The sequence below is a fragment of the Rhinoraja longicauda genome, chromosome 23 (assembly GCF_053455715.1).
Source record: "Rhinoraja longicauda isolate Sanriku21f chromosome 23, sRhiLon1.1, whole genome shotgun sequence".
NCBI lineage: Eukaryota > Metazoa > Chordata > Chondrichthyes > Rajiformes > Arhynchobatidae > Rhinoraja > Rhinoraja longicauda.
In genome coordinates this window covers 14,390,454-14,414,633 of record NC_135975.1, presented here as the reverse complement: position 1 = coordinate 14,414,633, position 24,180 = coordinate 14,390,454, and the positions used below count along the sequence as shown (strand labels likewise).

At 41.1% G+C, this 24,180-nt stretch overlaps 2 protein-coding genes across 2 annotated transcripts in view; one reads left to right on the top strand and one right to left on the bottom strand.

Annotated features, from left to right (window-relative positions):
- The window catches only part of fbxl13 (F-box and leucine-rich repeat protein 13), a 145,650-nt gene that overhangs the window by 36,511 nt on the left and 84,959 nt on the right, over positions 1-24,180 (bottom strand). Inside the window, exons 12-16 of the mRNA XM_078419710.1 lie at positions 17,481-17,581; positions 15,681-15,810; positions 5,349-5,447; positions 615-735; positions 350-512 (exon numbers count right to left, since the gene is read on the bottom strand). Coding sequence (XP_078275836.1) covers positions 350-512; positions 615-735; positions 5,349-5,447; positions 15,681-15,810; positions 17,481-17,581 — 614 coding nt within the window. The remainder of the gene's footprint in view (positions 1-349; positions 513-614; positions 736-5,348; positions 5,448-15,680; positions 15,811-17,480; positions 17,582-24,180) is intronic.
- LOC144604890 (leucine-rich repeat-containing protein 17-like) overlaps positions 15,613-24,180 on the top strand; it is a 45,110-nt gene continuing 36,542 nt past the window's right edge. Inside the window, exon 1 of the mRNA XM_078419708.1 lies at positions 15,613-15,740. The gene's annotated coding sequence lies outside the window, so the exon portion shown is untranslated. The remainder of the gene's footprint in view (positions 15,741-24,180) is intronic.

Genomic DNA, 24,180 nt, shown 5'->3' with positions numbered 1-24,180 from the left:
CTCTTTCTCATTTGTTCCCACAACCTTACAATGTGAAAGCATGCTTGCTCACACTGCTTCCGCCCATGCATGACACATGGCTGGTCTAATGTAAGATTCTCCTAGACTTGAAAGAAGGTAACAGCTTTTGTTCCATCTTCTTCAATAGCACTTCTCGATTAGATCTTAAAATTATGGATTTTTCAGTGCTCTCTTCTCAAATATACTTTGAAGCATCCATTTGTCATGTCTAGAACTTTAACATAAACATTTTAAACACCATGAATGAAATAAATTTTGGAATAAAAATCAGGATATAGAGTGGTATTGAAAAGATCTAAAAAAGTAATGCTTTATTCAAGATTATTACCTTATGCAGTCTGAAATATTCAACACAACAATGTTTTTCAGTGGTGATATGAATTTCAAGCTGCTGTCAGTTATCTTTGGACAGTCTGACACATAGATGTGATTCAAATTTGGACAACTGGTGCCGAACATTTTGAAGATTGCATCAGTTAAACGTTTATTACCTATTGTGGCAAAACATCAGTTATAGTCAGAGAATTTTGTTGTTAAAGATGTAGCTTGTAAAAAAAGTTTAATGTAATAAAGTACTCCATAATTTATCAAACCTTCAGTTTTAAATATGGTAAGCTTGTTTCCATGGATAAGCGCTTTAACAGCTGAATCAGATATGTGTGGAGAGGCAATAAGTGAAACTGTTGTGAGGTTAGAATAGTACCATACCATTGCCTATAAGGAAAAAATAAAAATGGACTGCATTATTACTGAGCTTCTTGGTGTAAAAAGAAAAAAATAAATACAATATTGGAATATTAATCAAAAAGCAAAAAGTGCAGGTGACAAGATTGGAAAAAAATGGAAAATCTGGGGAGAGAGAAACAGAGAAACAGAGAAAATGTTGTGGAACATGATGAAATAGTTGTCATAAAAGACAAGGAATTTGAAAAAGAAGTTATTCCTGATTTACTTTTGAATGCTTTTTACCCTATTCAGTCTTAAATTATGTTTCGTCCATAAATAAGGAGCAAAGCAGCAGATTTAAGGAACAGGACATAAAAACAGAGAATGCTTGAAATACTCAGCAGATCAAGTAGCACCTGGGAGAAGGGGAGATGCAACGTGACCTGGGTGTCATGGTGCACCAGTCATTGAAAGCAAGCATGCAGGTGCAGCAGGCAGTGAAGAAAGCGAATGGTATGTTGGCATTCATAGCAAGAGGATTTGAGTTTAGGAGCAGGGAGGTTCTGCTGCAGTTGTACAGGGCCTTGGTGAGACCGCACCTGGAGTATTGTGTGCAGTTTTGGTCTCCTAACCTGAGGAAAGACGTTCTTGCCTTAGAGGGAGTACAGAGAAGGTTCACCAGATTGATCCCTGGGATGGCGGGACTTTCATATGAGGAAAGACTGGATAGACTGGGCTTGTACTCGCTGGAATTTAGAAGACTGAGGGGGGATCTTATAGAAACATATAAAATTCTTAAGGGGTTGGAGAGGCTAGATGCGGGAAGATTGTTCCCGATGTTGGGGGAGTCCAGAACCAGGGGTCACAGCTTAAGGATAAGGGGGAAGTCTTTTAGGACCGAGATGAGAAAACATTTCTTCACACAGAGAGTGGTGAGTCTGTGGAATTCTCTGCCACAGAAGGTAGTTGAGGCCAGTTCATTGGCTATATTTAAGAGGGAGTTAGATGTGGCCCTTTTTGCTAAAGGGATCAGGGGGTATGGAGAGAAGGCAGGTACAGGCTACTGAGCTGGATGATCAGCCATGATCATATTGAATGGCGGTGCAGGCTCGAAGGGCCGAATGGCCTACTGCTGCACCTATTTTCTATGTTCTATGTTATGACGACTATGAAAAAGGAAAGAGAATCATTTCTGTTTGCAAATCCCTTGTTAGTACATTATGATTCTATTAACTCTGTTTCTCTTTCCACAGATGCTGATTTGATGTACTGAATGATTCCAATTTCCTCTATTTTCATCAGAATGCCAGTACTTGAAGTTTTATTCATTTTTTATTATGACCCTTAACATTTCTCTGCTCAGTGCATCTTTCTTAATCAAAAGATGAAGTATGAAGGTAAGCTAGCCAAGAATATAAAGGAGGATAGGGAGTAAAAACTTCTTTAGGTATGTGAAAAGGAAAAAAAATAGTTAAGACAAATGTGGGTCCCTTGAAGACAGAAACAGGTGAATTTATTATGGGGAACAAGGAAATGGCAGACGAGTTCAACAGGTACTTTGGTTCTGTCTTCACTAAGGAAGACACAAACAATCTCCCAGATGTACTAGTGGACAGAGGTCCTAGGGTGACGGAGGAACTGAAGGAAATTCACATTGGGCAGGAAATTGTGTTGGGTAGACTGATGGGATTGAAGGCTGATAAATCCCCAGGGCCTGATGGTCCGCATCCCAGGATACTCAAGGAGGTGGCTCTAGAAATTGTGGACGCATTGGTGATCATTTTCCAATGTTCTATAAATTCTGGACCAGTTCCTGTGGATTGGAGGGTAGCTAATGTTATCCCACTTTTCAAGAAAAGAGGGAGAGAGAAAGTAGGGAATTACAGACCAGTTAGCCTGACATCGGTGGTGGGGAAGATGCTGGAGTCGATTATCAAAGATGTAATAGTGGTGCATTTGGAAAGTAGTAACAGGATCAGTCCAAGTCAGCATGGATTTACGAAAGGGAAATCATGCTTGACAAATCTTCTGGAATTTTTTGGGGATGTAACAAGTAAAATGGACAAGGGAGTGCCAGTGGATGTAGTGAACCTGGACTTTCAGAAAGCCTTTGATAAGGTCCCGCATAGGAGATTAGTGAGCAAAATTAAAGCACATGGTATTAGGGGTAGGGTATTGACATGGATTGAAAATTGGTTGGCAGACAGGAAACAAAGAGTAGGGATTAACAGGTCTTTTTCAGAATGGCAGGCAGTGATTAGTGGGGTGCTGCAAGGCTCGGTGCTGGGAACGCAGCTATTTAAAATATACATTAATGATTTAGATGAAGGAATCAAAAGTAACATTAGCAAATTTACAGCTGACACAAAGCTGGGTGGCAGTGGGAACTGTGAAGAGGATGCTATGAGGGTGCAGAGTCATTTGGACAGGTTGGGTGAGTGGGCAGATACATGGCAGATGCAGTATAATGTGGATAAATGTGAGGTTATCCACTTTGGAGGCAAGAACGGGAAGGCAGGTTATTATCTGAATGGTGTCAGGTTAGGAAAAGGGGAAGAACAATGAGACCTGGGTGTCCTAGTACATCAGTCACTGAAAGTAAGCATACAGGTACAACAGGCAGTGAAGAAAGCTAATGACATGTTGTCCTTCATAAAGAGAGGAGTTGAGTATAGGAGTAAAGAGGTCCTTCTGCAGTTGTACAGGGCTCTGGTGAGATCACACCTGGAGTATTGTGTGCAGTTTTGGTCTCCTAATTTGAGGAAGGACATTCTTGCTATTGAGGGAGTGCAGCGTAGGTTTATGAGGTTAATTCCCGGGATGGCAGGACTGTCATATGATGAAAGAATAGAGCAACTGGGCGTATTCACTGGAATTTAGAAGGATGAGAGGGGATCTTATAGAAACATAAAATTATTAACGGATTGGACATGCTAGATGCAGGAAACATGTTCCCAATGTTGGGGGAGTCCAGAACCAGGGGCCATAGTTTAAGAATAAGGGGTAGGCCAATTAGAACTGAGATGAGGAAAAACTTTTTCACACAGAATTTGTGGAATTCTCTGCCTCAGAAGGCAGTGGAGGCCAATTCACTGGATGCATTCAAAAGATAGTTAGATAGAGCTCTTAGGGCTAGCGGAATCACGAGGTATGGGGAGAAGGCAGGAATGGGGTACTGTTTGTGGATGATCAGCCATGATCACATCGAATGGCAGTGCTGGCTCGAAGGGCCAAATGGCCTACTCCTGCACCTACTGTCTATGTATCTATGTAAGTACTAGCTAATCTGACCAATTAACATAATGAATAACTGTTCAGATTTGCCTGTACTATTTATAGGTTTACGGTGAGAGATGGGTGGAACAGTGGCAGAGCCTCACCACCAGAGACTCAGGTTTGCTTCTGAGATTGGGTTGTTGTCTGTGTGGAGTTTTCACGTTCTCCCTGTGACTGTGCGAGCTTCTTTCAAGTGCTCCGGTTTCCTCCCACATCCCAAAGACGTGCAGATTTGTAAGTTGTGTAGGAAAGAACTGCAGATGCTGGTTTAAATCAAAGGTTGACACAAAATGGTGGTGCAACTCAGCAGGACAGGCAGCATCTCCGGAGAGGAATTGGTAGCTTTTGGATCAAGACCCCTTTTCAGACTTAGTATCTCTAGACTTCAGGTCTTGACCCGAAACGTCACCCATTCCTTCTCTCCAGAGATGCTGCCTGCCCCGCGGAGTTACTCCAGCATTTTGTGTCTACCTCAGGTTTGTAAGTTCATTGGCCTCTGTAAATTGCCCCTCATGTATATGGAACAGATGAGAAAGTGGGACAATATAGTGAGATAATAATGAGCTGGTGGACTCTATAGGCCAAAAGGCCTGTTTCCATGAAGTTTTAAAGATGAAAGATTTAAAAGGAACCTGAGGTACATTTATACAACAAACAGCCCGAGGAAGTAGTTGAGGCAGGTACAATAACAACCTTTAAAAGACATTTGAATGGGTACATGGATACAAAAGGTTTAGATGGATATAGGTCAGATGTGGGGAAATGGGGCTGGCTTACATGGGCATCTTGGTAGGCATGGATATTTGGGCTGAAGAGCCTGTTTCCATGCTATATGACAATGACTCTATGACTCATTTCCATTAATCACATGTTGGTTTCATTAATTCATGTACTTTTGATAGACGTTTTCTTATTTCTGGTACAAAAACATATCTTATAGTCTGAAATGTATTCAATTTATTAAAGGTACTGTAGATGTAACCTTTCTTAAATCTCATGCAAAGATCAATGGTTGAATTCAATTACTCAGAAAATATTGGAAATATTCAAAAAGTCAGACATCATCTGTGAAGAGAGAAACAGAATTAACATTTCAGCTTGATGACCTTTCAACAAAACTGAGAAATGTTATTGTTACAGAAACATTAACCTTGTTTCTCTTTCCACTTTATCTGCTGAGTATTAACTACTTTTTCGTTTTGTTTCAGCTTTCCATTATCTGCAGTTTCCTGCTCTTGGGTTCATTCTTTTGAAGCAGACAAAACATTTCAAACTAATATTCAAATGCCTTCCAATAAAAAAATTAAAATGAGAAGAGGCATAAAATAGTGAATTAACAATTTACTGTTATCATCATATAGTTAATTAAATAATACTTTACTTACTGTGATGCAGCTGGTGGTAAGTGTAGCCATATCATTGATTACAAGGTGCTCAATTTCATTGCAGCCAATTCCTAATGACTTAAAACCTCTCACTGAGATCTGAAAAATCCATAAAACATGCATAAAAATGCATAACAAACCTGTTAATTTGAATACATTTGATCTGTGTATGTCAGTAGAAACAGCAATCCACTCAGTTTGCAAAACCACACAGAATACCCTTCTTCACAATCAATATCATCACAAATGTGATGGTAGGATACCCAGCCAAATTGCTGTTAAGTCCACAAAGCTTCCTGAGATCAGCTTTGTACAACTCGCACCAAGGAAGCTCCTGCAGAGAGAGCCAATCTGTCTGATACCTTTAAAAGGTCAGTCAGATTGATAAATTACCATACGAGTGAACATACTATAAACAAATCTCATACCTCACAGCTACAATAACCCAGGTTCAATCTTGACCCCCCCGGTGCTCTCTGTGCAAAGCTTGCATTTTCTCCCTGTGATTGCATGAATTTTCTTTTGACACCCTGGGGGGGAGGAGAGGGTGCTGCATCAATGCAGGAGAGGTTTGGGCCCAATAGGTCCACTTGGTCTAGTAAGTACTAAAAGTATTAGGAAAGCAGTGATACAAAGCCCACATTATTTTCCATCCTTGCCGACCCAGGAAAATCAATATTTATTTAATAAATAATCTTGGTCCGGAAAAACGTAGTTAACATGTTTCTTAAAAAATCATGATATAGACAGGAGATATGCCATGTGTGAAGTTAGACTGTTAAAATGTAAATGAACATCTATAAGCTAAGTAAACGGGCTAGATCTGCAATCCTTTAGTCATGCTTGTGATTCTTCTTTTGGACAATTCTTTTGGTAGCATGTGAAAAATGAATCAAATTCCATCAAATTCTGTCAGAAGAATTTTATTCCCCAAGTGAAAATAAGAATACAGACATGCCCCAATAACAGAATACACGTGGGTTTCATTTGAGAAGCATCTATGAGCAAAATTGCTCCGACTGCTTAATTGATGCCAGGTTGTAGGTTGTGAGAGTTATCAGAGGAAATTGTAAAGGCGGCCATAGTAATTTGTGTTTACCTGCAATAATCCTCATGGGTGGATAGGTCTCAACAAAAACATGCAGGATAAGTAAAATGTAATAATGCCCCATGTGTCATTCTCTGAGGTTTCCACCACGTATCTGCTGAAGACACTGATAAGCTTTGGATTGTAGGATCTGCAAAAGGAGCTTCAAACCATCTTCCGACTTCAGTTAAGTTTTTAATCATTTATCGTCTGGAGCAGCAGCCAGATGGGTTTCAGCTCAATATGGAGCCTTAATAATCTTGATAATTCCAAGAATTTGCATGATTACTAGCCTTTAAATTTACACTATCACTTAACTTCAATCTCCTTATTCTTTCATTCGCAAGCTTCTATGCACAGACATTGTTCATGATTGGAAATGTATCATGATTTATCTATTTTCAAGTATATAGTATTCAAAAATGTCATGTTTCAAATATGCATTTGACATCCAATCTCAAGTATTCTTTCATACCATAACCCGTGAATGACCATTAACTATGACTATTAGAACAGGTCAGAGGCCAGGTTTCTTGCAGTACATAGCCCACCAAACTCCCTAAAATCTTTTTATGCTCCACACATGTCTGGATGGATGCTGTCCAATGACACCATCCAGGGACAAACTAGTTCATTGGATCTACGCCCCACCTACTAGCTGACGTATTGTGGCTGCAATGCGTACCATCTGTAAGATTCACTGCAACTACTTATCATCACATCCAAAAACCAGAAATAAATTATGCTACATGGCAGCAAGTAACCAGCTAAGTCTCACAAAAGGCTTTTGGTACATGGACCTTTATCAGTCAAAGTATTGAGTATAGTTGGGAGGTCATGTTGCAGTTAAATAAGACGTTGGTGAGGCCGCATTTCTGGCCGTATTGTGTTCAGTTCTGGGCACCATGTTATTGGAAAGATTGTCAAGCTAGAAAGGATACAGAGAAGATTTACAAGGAGGTTGCCAGGACTCGAGGGCCTGAGCAAAAGAGAGAGGATGAGTAGGCTGGGACTCTATTCCTTGAAGTGTAGGAGGATGAAGGGTGATCTTATAGAGTTGTATAAAATCATGAGAGGAATCGATCGGGTAAACGCACAGAGTCTCTTGCCCAGAGTAGGGGAATTGAGGACCAGATGACATTGGTTTAAGGTGAAGGGGAAAAGTTTCAATAGGAATCTGAGGGGGTAACATTTCCACACAAAGGGTGTGGTGTGTATAGAACAATTTGCCAGAGGAGGTAGTTGAAGCAGGGACTATTGCAACATTTAAGAAACAATTAGACAGGTACATGGATAAGACAAATTTAGAGGGATATGGGCCAAAGGCAGGCAGGTAGGACTAGTGTAGCGGGGACATGTTGGGAGATGTGGGCAAGTTGGGCCGAAGGGCCTGTTTCCACGCTTTATGACACTGACTGTGACCCTATGAGGTAAGATTTAGACTGCAACTTGGTTAATGATGGTTTTGTGTAGAATACTTGAGCCCCACCCTTGGACAGACTCCAAACCTCAAACATAGTTAGAGGTTCCAATTCTTAATCTACGGAGGGGCTCACTACCATCTCTTTAGTGTGGCTACAGATGTTTAATAAATACCAGGATTGGTAGCAATGTCCACAATGTAAGAATAAATTAAAAAAATAGATCTAATCTGATAAGGCAAGTGCTGTGTTAATTTTTAAGAAAAGCAAAGACGTCTGAGGCCATTTTGAAAAACAACTACCTGCAATTTCTAACAATTTAAACCTCAGAAAAAACAGCTAATGGGAAAAGATCCAGAGTCTCAGCTAACCTGATCCTCAGAGATTAAAAGGTAAGTGTACAAGCTGTCTCTGGGTAACAGATTCTGTTTTTACAGACGTCAACATATTGATTTTGTTCATAAGTTGGAAAATATGCAAAAATCATTCGATATAGTAACTATATCTCCATAATTTTGTAATGAATGGCATAAGATGCACATAAGACTGATAAGGAAGAACACTACTAAAAATAGAGCAAGAGAGGAAATTAGTTTGCAGGGACGAATGTATGTATGCACGTCGGACTTTTGAATTTAATAATATTTTGGAGGCTCACTCCTGTGCGTAGTTGTCCTTAAACCAGGTGATTGTAATCTGGGATAGACACAAAATGCTGAAGCAACTATGCAGGTCAGGCAGCATCTCTGGAAAATATTTGAGGACAGCCTGTACTATTAACAAAACACTCTTGAACCAAAGGTGCAGAGAAGCGCAGAAATACAACTGGAAACAACCAAAGAAGGCTAGCACGCTTCTACCAAAGAGGAAAGCAAAGAAAGACCTGACACAATCAAGAGTTGGGGACACAGTGAGAATAAAGTCTATGTTAATTTGACAACAGACAAAATTGCCAATATTACCCCGCTGCACAAGAAGGGAGCAAAGCAGAATAGTGGGAATGATAGGCCGGTTAGTCTGATTTCAGTGGTGGTTATGATTTTAGAATCCATTATAAAGAATGGGGTTACGGAGTACTAAGCTTATGCTAAAATAGGCCAGTCAGCATGGTTTTGTGAAAGGGAGATCAAGCCTGACAAATCTGCTGGAATTCTTTTAAGAAGTAAATAGTAGGGTAGACAAAGGAGACTCAGTGGACGTTGTTTACCTAGATGTTCAAAAAGCCTTTGATAAGGTGCCACACGTGATGCTGCTAAGGAAGATGAGAGCCCATGGTATCAAAGGACAAATACTAGAATGGATAGCAGGTTGGCTGGATGGCAGAAGGCAAAGAGTGGCCATAAAGGGTCCTTTTTCTGGTTGGCTGCCAGTGACTAGCGGAGTTCTGCAGGGGTAGGTGCTGGGCCGCTACTCTGCACATTGTATATTAATGATTTGGATGAGAGGATTGAAGGCTTTGTGGCCAAGTTTGCGGATGATACAAAAAAATAGGTGGAAGGGCAGGTAGTGCAGAGAAAGCAGGGACTTGGACAGGTTTGGAGAGTGGGCAGAGAGGTGGCAGATGGAATATAGTGTAGCAAAGTGCGGAGTCATGCATTTTGGTAGATGGAATAAAGGCGTAGACTATTTTCTAAATGAGGAGAGAATTCAGAAATCAGAAGTACAAAGGGACTTGAGATTGAAGGTGCAGGATTCCCAAAAGGTTAATCTGCAAGTTGAATCGGTAATAAAGAAGGCAAACGCAATGCTAGCATTTATTTCAAGAGGGCTAGAATACAAAAACAGGGATGTAATGCTGAGGATCAATAAGGCACTGGTCAGGCTGCATTTGGAGTATTATTAGCAATTTTGGGCACCATTTCTGAGGAAGGATGTGCTGGCTCTGGAGAGGGCCCAGAGGAGGTTTACTAGAATGATCCCAGGAACGAGTGGGTTATCTTATGATGAATGTTTGATGGCACTGGACCTGTACTCGCTGGAGTTTAGAAGAATGAGGGGGGACCTCATTGAAACATACCGAATAGTGAAAGGCTTGGATAGAGTGGATGTGGAAAGGATGTTTCCACTAGTGGGAGAGTCTAGGACTAGAGATCATAGCCTCAGAATTAAGGAAGGAAGGAGATGAGGAGGAATTTCTTCAGTCAGAGGGTAGTGAATCCGTGAAATTCTTTGCCACCGAAGGCTGCGAAGGCCCAGTCAATGGATATTTTTAAGGCAGAGATAGATAGATTCTTGATTAGTATGCGTGTCAGGGGTTATGGGGAGAAGGCAGGAGAATGGGGTTAGGAGGGAGAGATAGATTAGCCATGATTGAGTGGTGTAGACTCGATGGGCCAAATGGCTTAATTCTGCTCCTATTACTTATGACCTTATGACACAGCAAAAGGCAGTGGTGACTTGACAAGCAATACATCAAATCATACAAAGTCAAGATGAAGGCCGCCCCTGGTGGCGGAATAGCCACAAATCCAAGAAGACCTATGAAAATCGACAAAGCTTCACAACGTTGGATAAACCAGATCAGAAAGGACAATTTGTTTACTTAAATATCAGAAATGCTTTGTACCAAAATAAATGACATGGAGAAATGGACAGTTGTTTTGGATATTTGTTCTTTTCAAATTAAAAAGATGGAGCTTTTGGTTGCTATCACTTTAAGAACTGTACCATTCTTAAAATAAGGAATTTATTGGTGGTTTGGTCTGTCTCCATGCAGAAACCAAAGTAAGGACATTGCTGACTTTTGTTTTATAAAGTACCATGCTCAGTTTGTATTACTGATATTTTTTTCCACTGACTTGGAGATATAGATAATAAGACAATTATAAGATCAGGATTTCATATTTTTCATGGGTTGCAGTAATTTTCTGAAAGTTATACTTAACCAAATCAGATTAAAGATGGGGGAGGGAAAGAGTGAGACCAATTAATTACAGCAGAACACCAGATTCTAAATGTTGAAGCAAACATTACCTTGTTTCAACTTATCTTATTCCATATTGTTTAGTAAAAACAAAATAGTGTTATAACATGCCATTTAATTTTTGCAAACCCAGCAAAAGAGAAGTATGTCTACTAAAGTTGTATAACATCCTTGTTCACAAGTTTCAAATTACCTAACTTCTGAGTATGTTTTAGGGGTCAAGAAGCTTGATTCCTACCATTTCTGAAATGGTAAGTGACCTGTAATTCACAAGTTCACAAGTTATAGGAATAGAATTAGGCTATTTGGCCCATCGAGTCTACTCCGCCATTAATCATGGCTGATCTCTGCCTCCTAATCCCACGTTTTTGCCTTCTCCCCATAACCCTTGATACCTGTTCTAATCAAGAATGTGTCTATCTCTGCCTTAAAAATATCCACTGACGGCCTCCCACAGCCCTCTGTGGCAATGAATTCCACAGATTAACTACCCTCTGAATAAAGAAGTTCCTCCTCACCTCCTTTCTAAAAGAGCACCCTTTAATTCTGAGGCTATGACCTCTGGTCCAAGACTCTCCCTCCAGTGGAAACATCCTTTCCACATCCACTCTATCTATGCCTTTCATTATTCTAAAGATTTCAATGAAGTCCCCCCTCAACCTTCCAAACTCCAGCGAGTAAAGGCCCCGTGCTGCCAAACGCTCTAGCCTACACACTAGGGACAATTTACAATTTGCACCGAAGCCAAATTAACCTACAAATCTGTTCGTCTTTGGAGTGTGGGAGAAAACCAGAACACCCGGAGTAAACCCACTCAGTCATGGCGAGAAAGTACAAGCTCCATACAGATATGACCCACAGTCAGAATCAAATCGGGTCCCTGGCGCTGTAAGGCAGCAACTTTACCACTATGCCACCGTGTCACCCCATAGTTTTAGGATATTTTCAGATTCAGAGGGCTGTCTGGAAAAAAATCGAAACATTGGTATTCTCAATTTCTCATGCTGGAATACTGGAGTTTACACTGGAAGTACAACACAGCTCTTCCAGCAAAATACATCTATGAAAATATTATTACCCTGCCAGAAAGAAAATACGGTAAATAGGTTTGAGATTTTTTTCTTCCAAGCACAATTTCAATTTCCTTTTCTTTGATCTTTCCATTGGTGGGAAAAGGATGGCGGAGAGGGAATAGAAATATATATTTTTTAAGTGATGGGGGGAAGGTACAGAATAAATGGAGCAGGAGTGTATTGGAGAAGATGGAGATTGAAAAGTAGTAAATAAATTTGAAAGGGAGAAAATGGGGGCTGAAAGAAGAGTTGATGGGGCTAAATGCAGAGGAGTAAGGGGAGGGTGGCAGTGGAGGAGTGTGGGGAATTGTGTGGTTGGGGGAGGGCAGAGAGGTGGGGTGAAAATGGGGGGGGGTGACAGGGAAGTATATCAGAGTGAAGACAGTGGTTGGAGTGAAGATGGAACTGGAGGGGGTGAAGACAGGAGAACGTGAAGGTGGAGGGGTTGGGGTGAAGATCCAAGGGAATGGGGTGATGGCAGAGGTTGGGGTACAGTTGAAAGGGGTGGGGGTGAAGATTGAAGGGGAGTGAAGGGAGAGTGAATGCAAAGGAGGTGAAAACAACGGAGAGGTTGAAGGGTGGAGAGAGCCACGGATTGGTCGAGAAGCCTTTCATAAGGTTCTACATGGTATACTGCTCTAGACGTTTAGATCGCAGTTAGATCCAGGGAGAGTTAGCCAACTTCAGAAGTTCATAAGTACTAGGAGCAGAATTAGGCCATTTGGCCCATCAAAACTACTCTGAAATGGCTGATCTATCTTTCCCTCTCAACCCTATTCTCCTGCCTTCTCCCCACATCCCTTGACTCCCTTACTAATCAAGAATCTGTCAATATACGCCTTACAAATATCCATTGACTCGGCCTCCAGTCGTTTGTGGCAATGAATTCCACAGATTCACCACTTTCAGATGAAAGAAATTCCTCCTCATCTCCTTTCTATAGGTACGTCCTTTTATTTTGAGGCTATGGCCTCTGGTCCTAGACTCTTCCACTAGTGGAAACATCCCCTCCACATCCACTCTATCCAGGTCTTTCACTATTCGGTAAATTTCATGAGATCCCCCCCTCATCCTTCCAAATTCCAGCGAGTACAGGCCCAGTGCCTTCAAACGCTCATCATATGTTAACCCACTCATTCCTGGGATCATTCTCGTAACACCAGATAGAGAATAGCTTCATGGAAGGAAGCAGAGGGTGATGGAGGAAGTTTATTTTTTGGACTGAAGGCCTATGACTAGTGGTGTGCCTCTTGGATCGGTAGTGTGCCCATTCCTTTTTGTGGTTTACATCAACAATTTGGATGAGAATGTACAAGGCATGATTAGTAAGTTGGCAGATGACACTAAAGTAGGTGGTTTTGTAGATAATGAAGATGGTTATTAAAAATCACAACAGGATCTTGATCAGCTGAGTAAGAGGGCTAAGGAATGGCTAATAGAATTTAACACAGTTAAGTATGAGGTATTACATTTCGGAAAATCATATGCAGGGCAGAACGTTCAGTTATTGATAGAGCCTTGGGGAGTGTTGTAGAGCAGAGGGGTCTAGGAATACAGGCACATAGTTCCCCGAGAATGGATCACAGGTCGAGAGGGTGGTCAAAAAGGCTTTCGGTACCTTGGATTTCATCAGGCAGATTATTGATTATACAAGTTGGAATGTTATGAAACAGTTGTACAGTACATTGGTGAGGTCGCATTTGGAGTGTTATGTTCAGTTTTGGTCACCCGACTACAAGAAGGATATTGTTAAGTTGGAAAGAGTGTAGAGGAGATTTACGAGGATGTTGCCAGGACCTGAGGGCATGATAGGATTTTTATCTTTGAGGTGCAGGAGGCAGAGGGGTGATTTTATAGAAATGTATGAAATCATGAGCACAGAGTCTTTTACCCAGAGTAGAAGAATCAAGAACCAGAGACATAGGTTAAAGATGAGAGGGGAAAGATTTAATAGGAGTTTGAGGGGCAACTTTTTCCACAGAGGGTGGTGGGTATATGGAACCAGCTTTCAGAGGAGGTAGATGAGGAAGGTACTAATAAAACTTAAAAGACATTTGGACAGGTACATGGATAGGAAACGTTTAGAAGGATATGGGCCAAACACGGGCTAGTGTAGATAGGGCAACTTGGTTGGCATGTACAAGTTAGACTGAAGGGCCTGTTTCCTTGCTGTTTAACTATGACTATGACTAAGGTGGGGGTGAAGGCAAAGGAGAGGGGGTAGATGGGTGAATGGGGAGGGGAGTCAGGTTGTAGCAAGAGGGGCTAATGGGGAGGAGGATAGGGATGAAGTCATTGGGGTGGATTGAATCAGAGGGGTGGGAGTTAAAGGCGAATGGAATGGGAGTAAAAGGTGAAGTAAGAGGGATAGGGTTGAAGGCGGAGTGGAAAGGTATAAAAGTAGTGGATGGATGGATTACATGTGAAGGGAGTGGTGATGAAAATGGTGAGAATGGAGGATAAACGAGGATGGGGTGAAGGCAGGAGGACAGGATGACATCGGAAGGGGGGCTTTGAAGACTGAGGGGATGGTATTAATTCACAAAGCATGCAGGTGAAGTGGAGGGAGTTAGGAGTGAATGGAGTGATGGTTGGTGAAGGCAAAGAGAGTCAGGATGAAAATGGAAGAAGTGAAATGGTGAAGAACCGAAGGTGGGAGATTGAAATAGGTACATATAGTGTGAGATGTTGGGAGTTGAAGGGGAAGGATCGGGCAATTGGGATGAGGCTGCACCGCCATGAACAGTAGGGTGGGATGAAGAATGGTTCATGGGAAATCAGTGGCAGATGAAGAGATGTTTGGGAGTGTAAACTGAGGAAAGAGGTGGGAATGTGAAGAGAGGGATGGGGTGAGGTTGGATGTGAGCAGAGAGGGGTGGGGTGAGTGGAGTGTGAGCAGAGATGAGTGGGATGAGTTGTGAAGAGAGGGGTTTGAGTCTGCAGGCGGCATGTGAGGAAAGGGGAGTTGGAGAGGTGAGCAGAAGGGCTCAGGGTTTGTGAGGAGGAGTCAGGGTGTGAGGAAAAGGATTGGGTACAATGAGGAGAAGGGAGGTGGGTTAGTTGGATAAGGTTCAGGAAGAAGAGGAAGGAAATGGTTATGGGAGAGCAAGAGTGGAGAGAGCAGTGGAGTTACGGAAAGTGGAATGAAATTGTGTGGGGATAAGTGGGAGGGGTTTTGGGAGGAAGTTCAGCCGGGTTGGGAGGGGAGTGGTGGGGGTGAGGGATGGGGAGGGTAGAGGATGGGAGAGAAAATCTAAGAAGGGGTTTAGGAGGAGTTTAATAGAAGGAAGCTTTTGGAAGTGGTCAGGGAGAAGGATAGTGGTAGAAAGGGCGGAGATTCTTAAGAGAAGTGGAGGAAGAAAGAAGGGGGAAGGTGAGAAGAAACAGGAAGGGAGAAGATATGAAAAAGGCAAAAAGAAAATAGGGAAAAAGGGGAGAGGAAGATGGAGCGGAAGGAAATGAGAAGACAGAGGGGGATGGGAAGGATTGAATATATGGGCACGAAGGTCAAAAGTGTGTATTGGTTATAACTGTAAATGACCATGATGAATGTGATAAAATAAAGGCATATCCCTTTAATAACTTCACTGATTCTTTTTGGACTGAGCCAATTATATATTTTCTGAGCTGAGCTGAAAACCATTTGGAATTCTGCCAGAAGCCTGAGGGAGCAATCATTTTTGGCAGCTTGGGATTCTGTAACTCCACACTAGCTTCAATACCCCTCCCCCTTCCTGCATTACTCAGTCTGCCGCTCAGGACTGGGATTGTTAACCACCATCGAAGAATATCGTTTCTCATAGCAGCAAAAAAGTTCTGTAGACTAACCTCAGTGCAGCCTGAAATGTCCAGATAGACAAGCCTGTGGCAGCCCTTCCCCGTGGCAAGGTAATTCAAACCTTTATTTGTGTATTGCTTTGCATATGCCAGGCTCAGGTATTGCAGATTCAGACCAAATCTTGAAAGAGAAGAAAAACGTGGAAGACTTTCAATTGTAGTACTATCAAGATACTGAAAAGGAAAGCTAATTTGGACCTCTACCATGCAAAGTTTTCCTGCTGGAATTTTATGACCTGCAAGATTTGGCAGCATTAAATCAGAAACAAGGCAGTGAAACATGCAGTCTATTTCCAGTGTGGGTATTTTGAAGTTGATCACATAAGCCTACAATAAACAACTGTTCAGTAGGTTTACAGATCTGGGGTTTTTTTCTGTTCTCTGTTCTTTTAGTTACTTGTTGAATCGTAGAGCAAACTAAAGGCATTAAAAAAGTGCAAATGCAATCAATAAAGTAGCAACATTTGTGCTGCAAGCTAGTTTTGGGGAGTAGTTTTTAGTCTTGTTTCAACTGCACCAATCTCATACTGTATTTGTCTTTAACAGAAGTCTAGAGCTTGTGAGTCTGGAATGGAGCTGGTCTGGTAACTATTAAGCTCAATGCCAATGTTATTTATAGAATATTCCTTTAACTTTCCCTGCAGGAAAATCCTCCATGCAGAGTCTAAATGAAAATAATGGAGGTTCCTCAGATATTTTCAATGAAAATTAAAACAGGTTTATTTAAATTAAAAAACTGATGGAACCATTTCATAAAACAAAGTTTGTTCATATGACAAAGTCTTAAATAGATCTCTCTAAATGCATGTTCTCAAATCTGAAATCAAAACGAGTTTGTAATCCTACAACAAAAGCATGATATTTAAAGCTGAAAAGTCAACTCCAAGTACTATTCTCAATTGTCATTTGTATTTTGACATTCTCCAAGTAACAAATTATAATAATTCTTGCACTATATTTTTATGTAGTGTTTATTAAATCTTTGCCAGTATGAAGAAAAAAATCATAGCAAATTCCTTACTGAATATATAAATGTATCTGTTAATAGATCAACTAAATAGTTTTACTGACACCAGCTAATAGTGATAATTAAAAAGAACAGAAGAAAATAGGACCAAAGTGAAGTGTGAATTAAAGGAAGGTAGACACAAAATGCTGGAGCAACTCAGCTGGTCAGTCAGCATCTCGGGAGAGAAGGAAAAGGTGACGCTTCGGGTTGAGACCCTTCTTCAGACTGATGTTAAGTGGGAGGAGTCAAAGGAGAAGTTGTTCGGGGTAAGAGCCAGCTCTGCTGGACGGAGGAGAGTATTCGTAGATGGAGATTGGCTGGTTCTGCGGTCGAGGAAGAAACGGAGTGCTTCAAAACCATCCTTGTGGGGGACGGAGGTGCAGAGTGACTGGACAAACATAGTAAAGATGAGGGAGTGGGGGCCTGGAAACCGTAAGTTATTGAGGAGATGGAGAGCATGTGAGGTATCTTGGACAGAGGTAGGGAGGGATTGAATCAGGGGGGATTGGATGGAGTCGAGGTAGGTGGAAGGGTCGAGACCCTTCATCAGTCTGAAGTAGGGTCTCGACCGAAATATCACCCATTCCTTCTCTCTCTCGAGATGCTGCCTAACCCACTGAGTTATTCCAGCATTTTGTGTCTACCTTCAATTTAAACCAGCATCTGCAGTTTTATTTCCTACACACCTGTGAATTAAAGTAGTGTAATCAGTCTAAAATAAACTGGATATGCTTGTATACTCCTGACATAGCAACTGAAAGAATTCCAATGGTACAACTTACTTTGATAATGACCTAAGTGTAGCATCACCAATGCTAGTGTAAGATATGTTCAGGTACATAAGCGATTTGCAATTTTCCAATATTGTAGACACAAATTCATCCTAAATGTGGGAAAAATAAAATAGTTTAAAATGTTATAAAGACCCCAAAGTAAGCATGTATATACTGTTTACATTGCAGCCTTGAGTAGAATTTTATTCATTCAACATCTATGTATATTGGTGGCAAATGGGCATATTGATCATTTCTAATTGTCAAGATTATTTCGATCTGAGTGATAATGTGTCTATGTGCAGTCTATGTGATAAAGGTTTTATCATTTTCTTATTGGGTAGGAAGTCTCTGTTTATAACTCCAGTGACAATGTTAGAAAACTAGTAAATTTCCACACCAGGAGGAGGTACCATTTGAAAAACAAAATGAAGGTTCTGATGTTCTCAGGCATCTGTGTCCTTGTCCTAGGTGTTAGAAGTTGCAGGTTTGAGAGGTGCTATCAATGTTGTAAGACATTTTGTAAATGCTACTATAGCTATAGTTTGCTGATTGTTGAGGGACTAAATGCTTAGATTGGTCAATGAGAAACCAATCGATTTGATTGGTTATGCATTTTTTGAATGTTTTAGGAATTGGATTCATCGTGGCATGTGAAGTTCATTCGTTTACATTTTTTTCTTCTATCTTGAAGATAGTAAAGAGGCTTTGGAGGGAAAGGAAGTGGAGGGGTGGTTTCAGCAGTAAGTCACTAAACACCAGAAACATATTTGATAAATTTGAATCATAGAGTCATATATGAAAACTGGCCCTTTGGCCGAACTCATCCATGCTGACCAGGTTTAATAACTGCGATAGTCGCATTGGCCAGCATTTTGGTCCATATCCTTCTAAACTCTTCCTATCCATGTACCTGGCCAAATGTCTTTGCAATGTCGCGATTATACCCGCAATCACTACTTCTTCTGGCAGCTCATTTCAAATGAACACCACTCTTGTGTGTAGGAATTGCCCCTCGGGTCACATCAAGTTTTATTATCTCCACAAGAAATGTGCAGTAGTCACTACTGTCATAAACATACACATTTGCAACAGGTAAATTGGTGAGGACAAAGTCAAGTATGTTTATGTGGGACAGGTGTGGAGGGGTGTTCCTTGAAAACAGTCTATTTCTTGATTTTCTATAACACCAAATTGAATCACCTGCACATGTATTTTCACATTTATTCATTTTATTCGGTATCTTACATTTTTGGGTAGTGATTTGTGAATTCTGTAGGATGAATTTCCAATACCAGCTGTAACACAGAGGCATCTGCAGTACCTTCCTAAAGGATTAGGGTTGTGCAGGTCGGTTCAGAAACCAGATAGTTACAGGAAAATAGCTGTTTCTGAATATTGTGGTGTGACTTCAGGCTTCTGTACTTATAACCCAATGGTAGCAGTGAGAAGAGGGCATGGCCTGGATGATGGGGATCCTTAATGATAATGCTTTCAATGGGATTGGTGGGGTGGGGTGGGGTGGGGGGGGGGGGGGAGGGGAGGGCAGTGTCTCTGAGGGCCTGGGCTGCATTTATCACACCACAGTACAAATTGCTTGTTTATTTCTCTCACCATCTGTCAGATACCCTAGATGGCAAGTTTCTGTTCTTCAAGATTTGGAAGATTCAGTCAATAGTTGTATTATCGAGCCATCACTCGTACAGGCATGTGAGTGAGGTAAAAAAAAAAAGATGAAAAGAGCCTAGCACTTGCGTGAGGCGCACAACAGGGGTAAAAAAATCGGGATTTTGGGGGGAAAATTTACACACAAAATTATCAGTTTCAAGCCTCTTTTAGTGCATTTCAAAGTAAAAACAGACATTGCAAAATAATGTGAATATGTCACTGTACATAAATACATTTTGAAGTACATTCGTACATTATTTGATAATCAGCCCAAAAAGGTGGTAATTGGCTTTTCTGCTTTGTTTTATATTTTAACCCTGTCTTAATTAAATTAGTTATATAATCTTGCACTTAAATTTAATAATTACTCATTATAGTTCCACCACTAATTTCTGGCACTCTTGGGTCCAGAGCTTTGCTGTTTTATCCAGCAGGCCAAGGAAATCGGCTATGGGGATAGATTTGTTGGCTCCAGCTGGGCTGGAGTTCCAAAGCACTGGCCACAGGTTGCAAATTCAACCCACCGATCGGCCATGGAAGTCTCGATGAGGTCCAGATTGGCTGCCTTGCCCAGCCTAGGTGCCACATTTTCGGGAAGACTTCTAGGTTGCGGGGGATTTTTCTCTCCCTAACGACCTCTAGCGGAACCCTAGTGTTCATTACAAGTCTGTACGTCTTTTTTTTCTTCTTTTTTTTCGATCCGATTTCTCCGTTTATTCGGCAAAGTGAAAAACGCGGAAATCATGCAAAAAGCGCGGAAAATGAATTTTAAAAACGCGGAAATACGCGGAAACATGGAAACTTCACGTGCCTGCTCGTAACCAAGACTGGAGATGACTAAAGGGTGCAGATGGTGGAAAGAGATAAGGAAGAAAGGTGGGGAGGGAAATGTGGAATATATACAGGGATTAGATTATAAAATGCTTTCACTCCACCTATGCTGTTTTTTCTTTAAAAAAATTATGGTACTTAGTTGAAAAGAATGATTCCTCTCTTTTGGATAGGAAATTGCAACTACTATTTCGACTGAAGATGTTTCTAAGACTTTTCATGGATGAGCCGAGGAACAAGAAATGATTGTAACATGACAGATTCTCTTTTAAATAATGCATGTTACATCCATTTTGAACCGACATTGGCCTCAATCCCAGGTCTCAATGTTTTGCTAACATCAAAGAGATGTCAGTTTGAAGAACACCATTGTGCTATTGCCTTTATAAACATCAGAACAAATCTAAAAGACACTGGCACAGCAAATATAGTTGCTGCCTCACAGCTGCAGTGAGCTGGGTTCAATTCTGACCTCTGTTGCTGTTTGTGTGCAATTTGCACACTCTCTGTTTTTTTTCACAAAGCCATACGAGTTGGTAGTTTAATTGGCCACAGTGTAGGTGCGTGATAGAATCTGCGGAATTTGATGGGAATTGGGAAAGAATATGTTTGCTGACATATTAGGGAAATGAGATTGCTCTGTGAGCTGGCATATATTCAATGAACCCAAATGTCCTCTTTCTATGTTGCAAGAAGATATAGAATATGAAATATTTCTAATCATTGTAATATTAGCATTATTTATTTCCTCCAGAGAGTTATAGAATTGAGAAATTTTAGGACTGCCAGCTTTAAGTAAATTAAGGTTTTATTGTTGAAACAAGGAATTGCAGATGCAGGTTTATAAAAAAAGTGCCACAATAACTAAATGGGTCAGATAACATCTTTGGAGAACATGTGATTGGTGCTGTTTCGGACTGGCTAACCTTGCAGCAGTCAACAAAGCTCTCTAAATTGTAGTAAATATTTGCACCTGGCATCAATAAACAAAACATTGAAAAGTTATACGATCAAGAAACATTAGATGGAACAGCTGTTAAAGGGTTGTCATAAACTCTCTCTCTCTCTCTCTCTCTCTCTCTCTCTCTCTCTCTCTCTCTCTCTCTCTCTCTCTCTCTCTCTCTCTCTCTCTCTCTCTCTCTCTCTCTCTCTCTCTCTCTCTCTCTCTCTCTCTCTCTCTCTCTCTCTCTCTCTCTCTCTCTCTCTCTCTCTCTCTCTCTTCTCCCCCACAGATATATTACAGGAGCAGCACTGTCTCAATAGGCCAAACTGATTCCTGTAACTATGGGCATTGTTTGAAAGTTTACTAATCTTAACGGTCATTAAAATCAAATAAAATTGAAATTCTTAGTTACCCATTCCAGAAATGTGTCCTTATTTTGTAGCAATGCAGACTATAAAGTGTGTGCTATTGCATTTAGGAAAACAAATCTCTAATGGCAGTATTCCACAACATTCAAAGATAAAACATAAAAGCTGTTTTATTTTTAAGCAAGCTGTTCATAGCTTCCTGCTTCTTCTCAGAGGGCAAAGATTTCTAACTTCCTAAGTCATGTTTCTTCATATCCACCCTCAATAACCTCTGTATTTTGCAGAATCAGCTTTATCTTGGAACCCGCAACTTCATAGAATTGCATGTCTCCGATAAGCATAACATTTGAGAGGGAGGCCAGAGCAGGGATGATAATTCAAAAAGTCTTACAGCCGGTTGTGCTTCATCAGTTCTTTAGAAGAATTATTTGAAATTGTACTAAGGTTAACAAGAGATCAAGACCGAGTGATATTGTACCTCATTGTCATATGGTGACAGATCTGTGCTCTACCCCATTATTAGCATCAGATACCATTTGTATCCTCTTGTATGGCACCACAATGTTATACTATTTCAGATCTGAATCCACTGTGGTGATAGACTATACCATTGGGAATACAACTGAACATGGATCTGGACCAAGAACTGGGATCAGGCTCAGAAGATTGAACTGGGCCCAAGACGATGCACCATTTCCGCTCCAGCCCTCTATTACCCATTTTCACCTCTCTTCCCCTCCCAGTTCTATTCAACTACCACACATACATTTTATCCGCAGGCTCTCACCCCTCCGCCATCTGGTTCTGGTTCCATCAGTCATTCACTTCTCCCCTAATGGTTCCCATTATCACTTTCCTAATTTAGTTGATTCCAGCAAGGGTAGGCTTTGTTCCTAGTTATTACCTTCCAGCAGCTGTCTCCACCTCCCCCCTCCCCCCAAAAAACTGTCCCCAACTTCCTCTCTTTTTTCTCTTTAGTTCGCCTACATTTATTATCCAGTTGCCGCTACATCCACCTCTCCCCTCCTCTGTCTGGCTCCTGTGCACATCATCCTTCACTCCCTTTTCAATCCACCAATTACCTCTGGCTGCTGTCTCACCACTTCCCTCTCCAAACACTGGCTATCTCTTCTCTCAGTATTGATGGAGGGATGTGATTTGGATCGTCGACAATTTCTTTCCTCTCCATAGATGGTGCTCGATATGCTGAGTTCCTTCAGCAGATATTTTGTTGCTCCAGATTCCAACATCTGCAGTCTCTTTTTATCATCGGTGTGATGGGATATACTCATTTTACAGGCTTTCTACACTTTGCAGCTGCCTCAATCACAATCATTCACAGCAATAAAATCCAAAAGCAATGACAATGGAGCAGGAAATGGGGCTCCTCCATTTTAACTACTGTTCACCGTATCCTGAACAAGTAAACAAATGGAGGAGGTATGGTTAAAATGTCCTCCATGTATAAGATCTCGCCACTTGGTCTGGATACTGAAGGATGTATGGCTCTGCCCATGTTAGATTATTAACTTTGAACTAGATTGGCAGAGGAATGAGAACTAAAGCATTAATGAGGCAGGTGAGGCTGGAAGTCAGTAAGAAAGACAATGAAAGCAAGTTCAGTAGACAGCATAGGTAGGAGCACGGCAGGGAGCAATGTAGGACTGTTGAATTAAATCACATTTATTTTAATGCAAGAGGCCTGACTGGTGAGGCGGATTAAATCAGGCCGTAGACAGGTACCTGCGAAAGGAACGTTTTAGCCTTCCAGAAACCTAACTAAGGGAGGGACAAGACTGGCAGTTTAATATTCCAGGGTACAGGCTACAAGTGAGATAGAGGTGGGATTAAATAAGGGCAGGGGGTGGAGTTATATTACAGATTAAGGAGCAGTTATGGCAGGTAGTCATCCAAGATGACATTACCCGTGATTTGTCCAGTGAGGCTATATGGGTGCAACTGAGAAATAAAAAGGGGATGTTCACTTTGTTGGAGTTTACCATAGGCCACCAAATAGTCAACTAGAATTAGAAGAACAAATATGCCAAGATATTACAAGCAGCTGCAAGACTAGTATTGTCATTGGAGGGGATTTTAATTTTTGATATTGACTGAGATTGCCATGGTGCAAAGGGTTTGAACGGAGTATAATTTATTAAAAATGTTCCCAAAAGTTTTCTTTGGCAATATGTTGAGACCCCTACAAGGGAAAGGCTACTCTTAGGAAATTGGGAGGGACAAGCGATTGAAGTGACGGTGGGCGAGCCTTTTGGGACCAACGACCACAATACCATTAGCCTTAAAATAGTTATGGATAAGGAAAGGGCATGCCCACAAATTAAAGTTTTGAATTGGGGCAAGGCCAACTTTGACGAAGTTAGAAAGGAACTTGGTAAAGTTGATTGGAGTTGGATGTTTGCAATCAAAGGGACAATTGGAAATTGGATGCTTTTAAAAGAGTGATGGTGATAGTTTAAGGTAAGCTTTAAGATCTGAAGAAGGGTCTCGACCCGAAACGTCACCCATTCCTTCTCTCCTGAGATGCTGCCTGGCCTGCTGAGTTACTCCAGCATTTTGTGAATAAATACTTTCGATTTGTACCAGCATCTGCAGTTATTTTCTTACACTACCTGTTTAAGGTAAGCTGTTCTGGTAGGTTAAATCACATGAGCTCCAGGGAGAGGTAGCTAACTAGATATGGAATTGGCTTCATGGAAGGAACCAGAGGGTGGTGGTGGAATATTTGTTTTCAGACTGAAAGCCTGTGACTAGTGGTAAAGCCTCAGAGATTGGTGCTGGGCCTATTGTCTTTTGTGATTTATATTAACGATTTGGATGAGAATGTTGAAGGCATGATTAGCAAGCTTGCCGTTGACACTAAAATAGCTGATATCATAGA